General features: G+C 56.9%; 1 protein-coding gene across 4 annotated transcripts in view; it reads left to right on the top strand.

The window, feature by feature from the left end:
* LOC147084873 (splicing factor U2AF 65 kDa subunit) overlaps positions 1-10,192 on the top strand; it is a 39,869-nt gene extending 29,677 nt beyond the window's left edge. For 3 of the 4 annotated variants that reach the window (XM_085979586.1, XM_085979589.1, XM_085979587.1), the window contains exons 7-11: positions 1,121-1,200; positions 2,923-3,045; positions 4,654-4,740; positions 5,928-6,176; positions 9,915-10,192. In XM_085979586.1, the coding sequence (XP_085835712.1) occupies positions 1,121-1,200; positions 2,923-3,045; positions 4,654-4,740; positions 5,928-6,176; positions 9,915-10,049 (674 nt within the window). In that variant the 3' untranslated portion in view covers positions 10,050-10,192. The remainder of the gene's footprint in view (positions 1-1,120; positions 1,201-2,922; positions 3,046-4,653; positions 4,741-5,927; positions 6,177-9,914) is intronic. The other variant, XM_085979588.1, reaches the window with a different exon arrangement.
* The last annotated feature ends 4,400 nt before the right edge of the window (positions 10,193-14,592 follow it).

Consider the following 14,592-nt stretch of genomic DNA (forward strand, 5'->3'; position numbering starts at 1 on the left):
TTCTCTCTCTCGTTCTTTCATCCCCATTTCCCAGCTCCCAAACTGGCCTTTTTAATCTGTTTCATTTCCTGTGTTTCTTCAGTCCTGACGAAGGGTTTCGACCTGAAGCGTTGACTTTAGTGGCAGCACGGTGGCATAGTGGTTAGCACTGTTGCCTCACAGCGCCAGGGACCCGGGTTCAAATCCGGCCTCGGGTGACTTGTCTGTGTGGAGTTTGCACATTCTCCCCGTGTTTGCGTGGGTTTCCTTCGGGTGCTCCGGTTTCCTCCCACAGTCCAAAGATGTGCGGGTTAGGTTGATTGGCCATGATGAAAATTGGCCCTTAGTGTTAGGGGGGATTAAATACGCGGGGTTACGGGGATAGGGCTTGGGTGGGATGGCTGTCGGTGTAGGGACCGGGTGCTAGGGTTTGGATGATCAGCCATGATCTCGTTGAATGGCGGAGCGGGCTGAATGGCCGACTCCTGCTCCTATCTTCTATGTCTATGTTTCTCTCTCCACGGATGTTGCCCGGCCTGCTGAGTTTGTCCAGCATTTTGTGTTGTTTCGGATTTCCAGCACCTGCAGTATTTTGCTATCGTTGGTGTGATCCTGTCTCGCTCACTTTGTGCCAGCAGAGGGTTGTCCTGTGAGGAGAGATTGAGTAGATTGGGCCTACACTCCCTTGGAGTTTAGAAGAATGAGAGGTGATCTCATTGAAACATACCAGATTCTGAGGGGGATTGACAGGGTAGATGCTGAGAGGCTGTTTCCCCCCTGGGCTGGAGAGTCTCGAACCAGGGGTCACAGTCTCAGGATAAGGGGTCGGCCATTGAGGACTGAGATGAGGAGGAATTTCTTCACTCAGAGGGCGGTGAATCTTTGGAATTCTCTGCCCCAGAGGGCTGTGGAGGCTCAGTCGTTGAGTATATTCAAGGCCGAGATCGATAGACTTTTGGACTCTCGGGGAATCGAGGGATATGGGGATCGGGCGGAGAAAGTGGAGTTGAGGTCGAAGATCAGCCACGATCTTATTGAATGACGAAGCAGGCTCGAGGGGCCGAACGGCCGACTCCTCCCAATTTTAATGTTCAGTTGATGGTGATGCTGATCTCTCTCGCGCTCTCTCTCTCTCCTGCAGGTGTCGTCTCCACTGTTGTCCCGGACTCCCCCCACAAGCTGTTCATCGGGGGCTTGCCGAACTACCTTAACGACGATCAGGTAACCGCGGCAACGCCCGTCCGTTTGGGGGGGGGGGGTGGCGAGTTCTGGGGGAAATCGAAGCCACGCATGTTTGGTAGTTGGGGAAATTTATTCTTAAAGGGATGTGGGGGGAGGGCAGGGGAAGAACATTGGATGACCACCCCCAACCGGTGTAATGTGGATAAATGCGAGGTTATCCACTTTGGTGGCAAAAACAGGAAGGCAGATTATTATCTAAATGGCAATAGATTGGGAGACGGGGAAGTGCAACGAGACCTGGGTTTCCTTGTGCACCAGTCGCTGAAGGTAAGCATGCAGGTTAAGAAGGCAAATGGTATGTTGGCCTTTGTAGCGAGAGGGTTCGAGTACAGGAACAAGGATGCCTTGCTGCAGTTGTACAGGGCCTTGGTGAGACCACACCTTGAGTATTGTGTGCAGTTTTGGTCGCCTTATCTGAGGAAGGATGTTCTTGCCATGGAGGCAGTGCAGCGAAGATTCACCAGGCTGATACCTGGGATGGCAGGAATGACGTATGAGGAGATATTGGGTCGATTGGGCTTTACTTGCTGGAGTTTAGAAGAATGAGAGGGGATCTCATTGAAACTTATAACATTCTAACAGGACTAGATGCAGGAAGGATGTTCCCGATGGTCGGGGAGTCCAGAACCAGGGGTCTAAGGATAAGGGGTAAGCCATTTAGGACAGAGATGAGGAGGAATTTCTTCACCCAGAGAGTGGTGAACCTGTGGAATTCTCTACCACAGAAGGCAGTTGAGGCCAATTCATTAAATATATTCAAGAAGGAGTTGGATATATTTCTTAAGGCTAAAGGGATCAAGGGATATGGGGAGAAGGCAGGGACAGGGTACTGAATTTGGATGATCAGCCATGATCTCATTGAATGGCGGAGCAGGCTCGAGGGGCCGAATGGCCGACTCCTGCTCCTATCTTCTATGTACACGAACCCAGGCAGGGCAAGTTGATGCGGTGGTTTAAAAGAATAGCACTCGGGTTTATTGATAGAGTAGAATATAAAAGCAAAGAATGGATCGCAAGCAGAGTGGTGGCGAGGAGGAAGGCGGTTTCCTGCATGCTCAAATGGAGGAGTGGAGCCACAGAACCCAAGGACTCGTAAGTTAAGTCGCTATCTAATAATTGGGTTCTTTGTGTTTAGGATCTCTGTGGTTCTTGTTAAGCTTCAGTAAATATTTTTGTCTTTCTTTCTAGACTAAAGTTTAGTTTAGTTTGATAATTCGAGGAATGGCGGGGCACCTCCGGCCTGTCAAAAGCTCATCCTGTGCCGCGGTTCCCGTGTCCCAGACAACCACGTGCGCGGGAAGTGCCGGCGGCTGGAGGAGCTCGAGCTCCGGGTTTCTACAAGGCTAGAGCTTCCATCAATGGCTGGCTGGGCCACAGCTGGCGTATTGTGGACCAATTCTGGGCACCGCACTTCAGGAAAGGTGTCTAGGCCTCGGAGAGGGTCGCAGGGGATGTTACCGGGGTGAGGGAGTCCAGTTAACAGCAGAGGTCGGGGAAAAGTTGGGGCTGTTCTCCTTGGAGCAGAGAAGGTGAAGAGGTGACCCGATAGAGGTTTTCAAATTGAGGTGGGGATTTGAGAGTAGATCGAGAAAAGCGTCCGCTCGTAACCGGCAGGTGAATCATTGCGAGTCGTCTCCGTTCCTGATCTCGCCACCCGTCTTCGCCTGACTCTCTCCCTCTTCGCCCCACCCTGGTTCACAGGTTAAGGAGCTGCTGACGTCCTTCGGACCCCTGAAAGCCTTCAATCTCGTGAAAGACAGCGCCACCGGGCTCTCCAAGGGCTACGCTTTCTGTGAATACGTCGACATCAACGTCACCGATCAGGTAAGGGGAGGGGGCGGATGCTTGTCAAGGGCCCGGTGGGAGGTGGGGGGGAGAGTCAGGCTGGGGGAAGCCGGGCCTCTGGGAATTAGCAGGCCCTGGGTTTCCCCCCCCCCCCCCCCCAGCCCCTGTTATCCGGTGGTTAGTGAAGAGCTGAAACCTCGCTCTGCACCGATCTGTTTGCACTGATGGATCTGCTGGACGCTCACTCCTGCGCTGTCTATTCCTGCATTCGTGGTGGTGCGCAGTGCCCCATAATCCAGGCCCACACTCCCTGGTGCCAGTGCTGAGGGAGCGCTGCACTGTCGAAGGTAGATAAATATACTCTAGGACTCGAGCCCCATAATCCAGGCCCACACTCTCCGGTGCCAGTACTGAGGGAGCGCCGCATTGTCGCAGGTAGATGCTCTAGGACTCGAGCCCCATAATGCAGGCCCACACTCCCCGGTGCCAGTACTGAGGGAGCGCTGCACTGTCGGAGGTAGATGTATATACTCCAGGACTCGAGCCCCATAATCCAGGCCCACACTCCCCGGTGCCAGTACTGAGGGAGCGCTGCACTGTCGGAGGTAGATGTATATACTCTAGGACTCGAGCCCCATAATCCAGGCCCACACTCCCCGGTGCCAGTACTGAGGGAGCGCTGCACTGTCGGAGGTAGATGTATATACTCTAGGACTCGAGCCCCATAATCCAGGCCCACACTCCCTGGTGCCAGTACTGAGGGAGCGCTGCACTGTCGGAGGTAGATGTATATACTCTAGGACTCGAGCCCCATAATCCAGGCCCACACTCCCCGGTGCCAGTACTGAGGGAGCGCTGCACTGTCGGAGGTAGATGTATATACTCTAGGACTCGAGCTCCATAATCCAGGCCCACATCCCCCGGTGCCACTACTGAGGGAGCGCTGCACTGTCGGAGGTAGATGTATATACTCTAGGACTCGAGCCCCATAATCCAGGCCCACACTCCCTGGTGCCAGTACTGAGGGCAACTCTCCGGTGAACCTTAAACAGCCCGCTATTTGGAAGAGGAGTGGGGGCGGGGGGGGTTGAGCGAGTTCTCCCCGGTGTCCAGGGCCCTGTATTCACCCATCAACTCGACGTTACTTCCAACAAAAAGTGCTGTTTGCGGGAGCTTGCTGTGCACAAATTGGGCCTCCGCGTTGTCCTACAGTACAACAGCGACAGCACCTAAAAAAAAAAAAAAAAAAGTCCTCCATTGGATGTGAAGCGCTCTAGGCCGCCCTGAGGCTGTGGAAGGCGCTGTAGAAATGGCAAGTCCTCTCGGGTCACGAGTCCCGCCCGTCTGTCCGTCTCCCCAGTGAAACCCATCAATGAATTTTGTGGTGTTTTTTGCATCGATCCTACGATCAATTTCTTCTTCTCTTCTTCTCCCCTCATTGGTTTCAGAGACCATCGAACATGGGCAGCAGCTGACAAGCACGGCCCCCCCATCTCCTCCTCCCTAGCTAACCGCCGCGCTACATCGGCTGCGAGAACTAAGTCGTGTCCTTCTTTTCCCGACCCCCCTCGCTCCCTCCGCCCCCCACCCCCCTCCCGCCTCCCCACCACCCCCGCCTCCCTTCCCACGCCCCCTCTTTTCTTGCAGGCCATCGCTGGATTGAACGGCATGCAGCTGGGAGACAAGAAGCTCATCGTCCAACGGGCTAGCGTGGGAGCAAAGAACGCCACTCCGGTAGGTCGTGCGTGCGGGGGGGGTGGGGGTGGCGAGACACAGGCGGGGAGAGCGTTGCGGTCGCGAGGGTGGTCTCACAGGCGGGGGGGTGAATGGTCACGAGCAGTGTTCCCGCCAAGTCCTGTGCGTCTGGAGGTCCCGCGCTGGCCGGCTTGTCCGCTGAAGAAACCGCGCACGGACGGAAGTTCGAAAGAGCCGCCCGGCCCCTTAAAGGGGCCACGCACCCAAAGAAAAATTAGAGGGGACGTTGGTCACGAGATAGTCTGGTTACAGACTGGGGAATGGTTGTGCCGACATTTATTGCCCATCCCCTAGTTGCCCTTGAGAAGGTGGTGGTGAGCCGCCTTCCTGAACCGCTGCAGTCCGTGTGGTGAAGGTGCTCCCACGGTGCTGTTAGGGAGGGAGTTCCAGGATTTTGACCCAGCGACGATGAAGGAACGGCCGATATATTTCCAAGTTGGGATGGTGTGTGACTTGGAGGGGAACTTGGAGGTGGCGGTGTTCCCATGCGCCTGCTGCCCTCGTCCTTCGAGGTGGAAGAGGTCGCGGGTTTGGGAGGTGCTGCCGAAGAAGCCTTGGCGAGTTGCTGCAGTGCATCTTGTAGATGGTCCACACTGCAGCCACGGTGCGCCGGTGGTGGAGGGAGTGAATGTTTGTGTTGGATGGGGTGCCGATCGAGCGGGCTGCTTTGTCCTGGATGGTGTCGAGCTTCTTGAGTGTTGTTGGAGCTGCACTCATCCAGGCCAGTGGAGAGTATTCCATCACACTCCTGACTTGTGCATTTGTAGATGGTGGAAAGGCTTTGGGGAGTCAGGAGGTGAGACACTCGTCGCAGAATACCCAGCCTCTGACCTGCTCTTGTTGCCACGGTATTTATGTGGCTGGTCCAGTTAAGTTTCTGGTCAATGGTGACCCCCAGGATGTTGATGGTGGGGGATTTGGCGATGGTAATGCCGTTGAATGTCAAGGGGCGTTGGCTGGACTCTCGCTTGTTGGAGATAGTCATTGCCTGGCACTTGTGTGGCGCGAATGTTACCTGCCACTTATCAGCCCAAGCCTGAACGCTGTCCAGGTCTTGCTGCGTACGTTCTAACAGGCTCGGTAGAAACGCTAATCTTTTCTTCCTGCTCTTTGCCCCCTCTCTTTCTCTTTCCCCTTGCCCCTCTCTCCCCCTCCTTTCTCTCTAGAATACGATAAATCAGACGCCAGTGACTCTGCAGGTGCCAGGCCTGGTGTCGACACAGGTGCAGATGGCGGGGATGCCAACCGAGATCCTGTGCCTGATGAACATGATCACGCCGGACGAGCTGATCGACGACGAGGAGTACGAGGAGATTGTGGAGGACGTGCGCGAGGAGTGCAGCAAGTACGGCATGGTCAAGTCCATCGAGATCCCCCGGCCCATCGACGGCCTGGAGGTCCCCGGCTGTGGGAAGGTGCGTCCAAAACACCCGCGGGGTCACGGGCGGTTCGGTCAGTGAGCGATTCGGTCGATTGACCGGCGGGTGGTTCAATTTGATTCGATCGACGGGCGGCTCGATCGATTGATCAATAATAAATACCATTCTCATTCAGTCGTTCAATGCCTTTCATGACCTCAGGATGTCCCAAAGCGCTTTACAGCCAAAGAACTCCTTTTTGAACCGAAAGCGCTGTTGTAATATAGGAAACGCAGCAACCAATTTGAGCACAGCAAGCTCCCACAAACCGAATTGCATAGAATTTTACAGCAGATAAACAGGCCCGTACTGAGGGAGCACTGCACTGTCGGAGGTAGATGTATATACTCTAGGACTCGAGCTCCATAATCCAGGCCCACACTCCCCGGTGCCAGTACTGAGGGAGCGCTGCACTGTCGGAGGTAGATGTATATACTCTAGGACTCGAGCCCCATAATCCAGGCCCACACTCCCCGGTGCCAGTACTGAGGGAGTGCTGCACTGTCGGAGGTAGATGTACATACTCTAGGACTCGAGCTCCATAATCCAGGCCCACACTCCCCGGTGCCAGTACTGAGGGAGCGCTGCACTGTCGGAGGTAGATGTATATACTCTAGGACTCGAGCCCCATAATCCAGGCCCACACTCCCCGGTGCCAGTACTGAGGGAGCGCTGCACTGTCGGAGGTAGATGTATATACTCTAGGACTCGAGCCCCATAATCCAGGCCCACACTCCCCGGTGCCAGTACTGAGGGAGTGCCGCACTGTCGGAGGTGCCGTCTTTCAGATGAGACGTTAAACCGAGGCCCCGTCTGCTCTCTCAGGTGGACGTAAAAGATCCCACGGCCGCTATTGGAAGAAGAGCAGGGGGGAGATCTGGGACATTATTTTTCCACCGCCTTAAAAAAAGCAGATTGACTGGCAGCTCATCTCCCTCGCTGTTTGTGGGGTCTTGCTGTTTGCATTTTGGCTTTTGCATTTGCCTCTACACCTATAATGCCTGCACTTCGAAAGTAGTTCATCAGCTGTGAGGCCTGTTGGGATGTCTTGAGAGTGGGAAAGGTGCTGTAGAAATGAAGGTTGCATTTGTTCAGAATTTAGTGTTTTCACGAAATGTCACGATTGCCCCACTCCTCACACGAGCCACAGGAAGTGTTGGCGGAAAGATATACTGTACCGGGGCTTTATTCCGTCTGCTCTAACCCTTGGGGATTGACTGGCCCTCAAACCTCCCTTTCTTAACACCTCCAGCCCTACGATTCTCATCCTCCTGTTCAAATCCCTCCATGGCCCTCGCCCCCTCCCTATCTCTAACCTCCTCCAGCCCTACAATTCTCATCCTCCTGTTGAAATCCCTCCATGGCCCCTCGCCCCCTCCCTATCTCTAACCTCCTCCAGCCCTACAGTTCTCATCCTCCTGTTCAAATCCCTCCATGGCCCCTCGCCCCCTCCCTATCTCTGTAACCTCCTCCAGCCCCTACAGTTCTCATCCTCCTGTTCAAATCCCTCCATGGCCCTCGCCCCCTCCCTATCTCTGTAACCTCCTCCAACCCCTACAGTTCTCATCCTCCTGTTCAAATCCCTCCATGGCCCCTCGCCCCCTCCCTATCTCTGTAACCTCCTCCAGCCCCTACAGTTCTCATCCTCCTGTTCAAATCCCTCCATGGCCCTCGCCCCCTCCCTATCTCTGTAACCTCCTCCAGCCCCTACAATTCTCATCCTCCTGTTCAAATCCCTCCATGGCCCTCGCCCCCTCCCTATCTCTGTAACCTCCTCCAGCCCCTACAATTCTCATCCTCCTGTTCTAATCCCTCCATGGCCCCTCGCCCCCTCCCTATCTCTGTAACCTCCTCCAGCCCCTACAATTTTCATCCTCCTGTTCTAATCCCTCCATGGCCCTCGCCCCCTCCCTATCTCTGTAACCTCCTCCAGCCCCTACAATTCTCATCCTCCTGTTCAAATCCCTCCATGGCCCTCGCCCCCTCCCTATCTCTGTAACCTCCTCCAGCCCTACAACCCTCCGAGATCTCTGCGCTCCTCCAATTCTGGCCTCTTGAACATCCCCGATTTCCATCGCTCCACCATTGGCGGCCGTGCCTTCAGCTGCCTGGGGCCCCGAGCTCTGGAATTCCCTCCCTAAACCTCTCCGCCTCTCTCTCCTCCTTTAAGACGCTCCTTAAAACCGACCTCTTTGACCAAGCGTTTGATCACCTGTCCTAATATCTCCTTATGTGGCTCGGTGTCAGATTGTGTTTGATAATCGCTCCTGTGAAGCGCCCTGGGACGTTTTACTACGTTAAAGGCGCGGGATAAATGCCAGTTCTTTTGTGCCCGGCCTCGTGCCCCAGCTGCAGGTCGTCTTGAGATTCTGCCTGAGACCCAGCGGCCTAGTGTCAATCCTTCGAGTGAACGTGTCCAATATGTGACCTCTGTTATTCTTACCAAAATGTAGCACCTCACTTATCTGTTGAAATTCATTTAGAAAGATAGAAACGTGGAAGATAGGAGTAGGCCATTCGGCCCCTCGAGCCTGCTCCGCCATTCACCAAGATCATGGCTGATCATCCAAATTCCATACCCGGCCCCTGCCTTCTCCCCATATCCCTTGATCCCTTTAACCTTAAGAAATATATCTAACTCCTTCTTGAATATATTTAATGAATTGGCCTCCACTGCCTTCTGCGGTAGAGAATTCCACAGGTTCACCACTCTCTGGGTGAAGAAATTCCTCCTCATCTCTGTCCTAAATGGCTTACCCCTTATCCTTAGACTGTGACCCCTGGTTCTGGACTCCCCCGCCATCGGGAACATCCTTCCTGCATCTAGTCTGTCTAGTCCTGTTAGAATTTTATAAGTTTCAATGAGATCCCCTCTCATTCTTCTAAACTCCAGCGAGTATAAGCCCAGTCGACCCAATCTCTCCTCATACGTCATTCCTGCCATCCCAGGTATCGGTCTTTGCCAATTATATGCCCATTCGTCAACTTTAGCAATATCTCTTTGTAATTTTGTTGCAGTGCTCCTGGCTATTGACATTACCCCCCCCCCAAATTTGGTGGTGTCCGCAAATTTAGAAATTGTGCTTTTGATTGCAAAGTCTAAATCGTTAATATAAATTATGATCAACAGTGGTCCCAGCACTGATCCTTGTGGGACCCCACTTCCCATCTTCTGTTCTGAATAGCTACCCTTTCTTATTAGTTCTGAATAGCTACCCTTTCTTATTAAATGGCAGAGCGGGCTCGAGGGGCTGAATGGTCCACTCCTGCTGCGATCTTCTATGTTTACTCCAGTCTCTTGCGGCCAGCTAGCTATCCATTCTGCGACTTGTCCCCTGACTCCACAAGCGCCGACCGCATTCGTTAGCCTCGTCTGTGTCGCCTTACGAAAAGCCTTTTGGAAATCTATATATATTGCATCTACCGCGTTGCCCTTGTCTACCCTCTCTTACCTCTTCAGAGAATTGAGTGAGGTACGACCACTGTACGCCAGTGTTATGTTTAAGCTGCGCGGCACTCTGGAGCCCGCGCAACCGGCTCGCCGGCTTTTAAGCCGCAAAAACCGCCTGCCCATATTATTAAAGGGGCCACGCGGCCAAAATAAATGAAAGGGAATTTGATCTACGGCCTCCGTTTATAAAGCCCCGGGACCCGTAGGCTTTGTTCGCCTGTCCTGCTGATTTGTTCTTGCCTTTCTCGATCGTTGACCCCAGTCTCTCTCGTTTCTCCTTACAGATCTTCGTGGAGTTTGTCTCGATCCTCGACTGCCAGAAGGCCATGCAGGGCCTCGCTGGTCGCAAGTTTGCCAACAGAGTGGTGGTCACCAAGTACTGCGAGCCAGACTCGTATCATCGCCGCGATTTTTGGTAGAACCCACCTTTTTCCCAATCCCCCCCCCTCCCTCGTCCAGTGAGCGGCACCTGACTCCGGATCCAATTTCTTTTATTTTTTTTAAAAAAAAACACTTTTTTTCTTTTTTCCTCCTCTTCCTCCTCCTCCCCCACCCCTGCCACTTTCTATATCCCTGTTTATTCTCCTTTTTAGCGACCTCTTCTCTCCACAGATCGTCCTGAGACTGGGGGGGGGGGGGGGGGGGTGCAGATTGGGGGTGCTGGTAGACTCGATGTGACCTGGTGTTGAACGGTTTGTCGCAGGGACGAGGCCTCACGGACTCTGAGACCATTGGCTGGGGAGGTGGGCAGGCGGTGTTAACTGGACTGGCGGACTCAGTATGGCGATTGAGGGGGGGGGGGGCGGGGAGTTGCCATGAACTCCAGAGGTCCACTCCAAAGACTGGAAAGTAGACGGAGGGCGTTGAAGGACGGTTACCTTCCCCCTCTTCAAGGTTGTGTGTGCTCTCGCGCTCAATCGATCTCTCCCTCTCCCCTTCTCTCCCTCTCTCTCCCCCCCCCCCTCTCCCTCTCTCTCCCCCCCTCTCCCCCTCTCTCCCCCCTCTCCCTCTTCCCCCCCCTCCCTCTCCCCCCCCCCTCCCTCTCCCCCCCCTCTCCCTCTCCCCCCCCCCCTCCCTCTCCCCCCCCTCTCCCTCTCCCCCCCCCTCTCCCTCTCCCCCCCCCCCTCCCTCTCCCCCCCCCCCTCTCCCTCTCCCCCCCCTCTCCCTCTCCCCCCCCCCTCTCCCTCTCCCCCCCCCTCTCCCTCTCCCCCCCCCTCTCCCTCTCCCCCCCCCTCTCCCTCTCCCCCCCCCTCTCCCTCTCCCCCCCCCCCCTCTCCCTCTCTCCCCCCCTCCCCCTCTCCCTCTCCCCCCCTCTCCCTCTCCCCCCCCTCTCCCTCTCCCCCCCCTCTCCCTCTCCCTCTCCCCCCCCTCTCCCTCTCCCCCCCCCTCTCCCTCTCCCCCCCCTCTCCCTCTCCCCCCCCTCTCCCTCTCCCCCCCCTCTCCCTCTCCCCCCCCTCTCCCTCTCCCCCCCCCTCTCCCTCTCCCCCCCCTCTCCCTCTCCCCCCCCTCTCCCTCTCCCCCCCTCTCCCTCTCCCCCCCTCTCCCTCTCCCCCCCCTCTCCCTCTCCCCCCCCTCTCCCTCTCCCCCCCCTCTCCCTCTCCCCCCCCTCTCCCTCTCCCCCCCCTCTCCCTCTCCCCCCCCCTCTCCCTCTCCCCCCCCCCTCTCCCTCTCCCCCCCCCCCTCTCCCTCTCCCCCCCCCCCTCTCCCTCTCCCCCCCCCCCCTCTCCCTCTCCCCCCCCCCTCTCCCTCTCCCCCCCCCCTCTCCCTCTCCCCCCCCCCTCTCCCTCTCCCCCCCCCCTCTCCCTCTCCCCCCCCCCCTCTCCCTCTCCCCCCCCCCTCTCCCTCTCCCCCCCCCCCTCTCCCTCTCCCCCCCCCCCTCTCCCTCTCCCCCCCCCCCTCTCCCTCTCCCCCCCCTCTCCCTCTCCCCCCCCCTCTCCCTCTCCCCCCCCCTCTCCCTCTCCCCCCCCCTCTCCCTCTCCCCCCCCTCTCCCTCTCCCCCCCCCCTCTCCCTCTCCCCCCCCCTCTCCCTCCCCTCTCCCTCTCCCCCCCCCTCCCTCTTCCCCCCCCCCTCCCTCTCCCCCCCCTCTCTCTCCCCCCTCTCCCTCTCTCCCCCCTCTCCCTCTCCCCCCCCTTCCTCCCTCTCCTCTCCCTCTTCCCCCCCCTCCCTCTCCCCCTCCTCCCCCCCCCCCCTCCCTCTCCCCCCCCCTCTCCCTCTTCCTCCCCCCCTCTCCCTCTTCCCCCCTCCCCCCCCTCTCTCTTTCTTCCCCCCCCCCAAATCCTAACTGTCTCAATGGCCCGAAACTCCCACCTCCCCCAGACCCTCTCCTAATCAGGCCACGGACCATGTATCAGAGCGGGTGGGGAGGGAACGCGAGAGATTCCTTGTGCGATAACAAACTTATTTTAAATTTCTACCACCGTATGATTTTATGTATAAATCAGCCGCACTCTGAGGTTGACCGGCAGTATTTGCGCTGTGGGGGTGGTGTGAAGACTGCCGGTGGGTTTCCCGCCTCGGGGTTCCCCCCCCCCCCTCCCCCCGCGATTCGTAATCAGCCACTTTTGAGTGCGAGGCTGGGAGGGTCTCCCGCTCTCCCATAACCAGCACAGCACCGTCTCAACATTAACCCGGCAGTTCAGCACCTGGCTCCTTAACCACGGCCACTGCGGTTCAGGCTAACTCGGGGCGGTACAGAGCCCGACTGCGCCCAGCTTCTCTTCCCTCTCTCCCTCCCCCTCTCTCCTTCCGCCCCCCCCCCCCTCGCACAACCAGTTCTCCCGCTGACCGGGAACCCTACAACTGTGGGACTGTTTTTCCCCCCCCCCTCGGAGCAGGAGGTGTCCCGTGCTCGGAGATTGGGACAAGGGGAGAGAAAATGAGGGGCGGGTTAGGGAGGAGGGAGCGGTCGATTGTGATTTTTTTTTTGTGGGGGTGAGCAAGGGGGAGGGAATAGAACGTGGGGTTAGGGGGAGGTGGGTGGGGGGGGTTAAGAGAACGAAAGAGATGGTGCCGTTTCTGTTTTTACTGATTCATAATAAAAGAATAAGTCTGTTTGAACTGTCCTGGTCTGTCACCTCCCGAACCTTGGCGCGAGTGAGGTGTGTCGTTGTGTTGTACCAGCAGTCTCGGGACCCGGGAGTCCTGCCCCTCTGACTCGCCTCCTAAATTTGGTTGTGTGTGTGTGTGGCGGGAGGAGCGAGGGAATGGGGGACAGACAGGACCATGGTACCTCCTCTGCACCTCACTTTGCAAACTGGGGATCGGGCTCTTGGCGCCGCACCCCTCGATCAAATAGCCGGGCGGGGGGAGCAGATGGGGTGGGCGGCGAGGGGCGGCTGGCAGCCCGGCCTATGGAGCGGGTGTCTCGCGCCTCCCTGGGAGATAGTTGAGGCGTGCGGGGAGGCGGGGGCCTTCTCAACCTGCCCGGGTCCGTCCATCCAGAACCAGCCTCCTTCCCAACTGGTGCTGAATTGATTCCAGGGATTGTGTGTGGGTGGGTGTGTGTAGGTGTGTGTGTGTGTGTAGGTGTAGGAGGACGTCGTCCTGGAGTCTTTCCTCAATTCCCCCGCCTCTTCGATTAATTGGAACTAATATTCCAGATTTGTCTACTCCCAGCTTTTCCCTTCCCCAGACCTCCTTGGGCGCTTCCTTTCACGGTTGAAACGTTTCTCTGGTCGTTCCGTGTACCTCCAGAACACCCGCCCCCCCCCCCCCCCCAAATCCCAGACGCTGGGGGGTCAGATTCGTGTCTCTCTCTGCTGCCTCCGGTAGTCGAATATCTCCCGGATGACGAGGGCTGGATGCCGGGCTCCTCTTTGCGCCTGGTTTGAGTGGTGCGGGGGGGGTGGGGAGAGAAAGAAGAGAAAGCGACGGTCCTGCGCCCTTCCCGTACAGAGGTTGCGATGCCCACCCAAGCTGAATTGCCCACTCTCCGCACGCGGCTGCCGGGCAGGGTGGAGGACGCGGCAGCAGGTTGGGCCTCTGTTGGCCTCTCTTAACGGTGGCTGGTGTCCCGGGGAAGGTGTCAGTGAGGGAGGAGGGTTGAGGGGGGGCACAGTGTTTAGATTTTCCTCTGAGCCTCTGCCCCCACCACCCCCCCCCTTTCCCTGGTCTGCTGGGCGGTGAGGTGAAGGAGGGGGGGTGGTGGCTACTGACTGAACAGCTGGGCGAGGGTGGGAGGGCAGGGGCTGACTGGGAAAGAGGGAACGACTCGAATGGAAATCTCCTCCGGCAAGGGATTGCCTGAAAGCTTCCGAATTGGATCTGAATCCCTCTCGCTCGCTCTCTCGTCTCCTCCAGTCCCAAACTGAAGCGATCTGTTTTTTAGAAAAAAGAAATCAAACTCTCAAACTTGTTTTTTAAAAAAAAAAACACCACCAGCCCAGGCGACAGCAGCGACTGTGTGGAATCGTGAACCATGTGTGTGTGTGTGTGTCTCTCTCTCTCTGTTAATCTTTTATATAAATCCGCAGGCGAGCGGCTGTTAACGGCCCTACGCCAATTTCTTTTATAAGTAAAGGTAAACCAGAAATAAAAGTTGCAAATTTGCCCCCCCGCCCCTGGATTTCTACCTCCGTTTTGTGTTAGGGGAGGGAGTTTGTTGCAGCTTCAGGGAATGCAGGAACCGAGCGACTTTCAGCCCCTCTCCTGCTCGCTCGCTCGCTCACTCGTTCGGTCGATCGGGGTCTGTACCTCGACTACCCTTCGCCCCTGCCTTTCAGCTAGCTCAAGTCTCTGACCTCCTCGCTTCCCCCCCCCCCCCCCCCTAATGCGTGGAGGAAGAGAATGCATTGGAGAGGGGAGCAAGGAAGTGAAGCCAGGGGGGGGGATCCAGCCAGATTCCTGTCGGTGTGGCGGGTCGGGTCAGGGGTCGAGACGGCTGGCTGGGGTGGAGAGGCACCTGTCTGTCCCGAGATGCGTGGACAAGCACCGTGAACTCGAGCGTCCAGTTGTACCCATCA

The sequence above is a fragment of the Somniosus microcephalus genome, unplaced genomic scaffold, assembly GCF_052327205.1.
Source record: "Somniosus microcephalus isolate GS21.2 unplaced genomic scaffold, FLI_Smic_1.0 unresolved_chr9, whole genome shotgun sequence".
NCBI classification, from domain to species: Eukaryota; Metazoa; Chordata; class Chondrichthyes; order Squaliformes; family Somniosidae; genus Somniosus; species Somniosus microcephalus.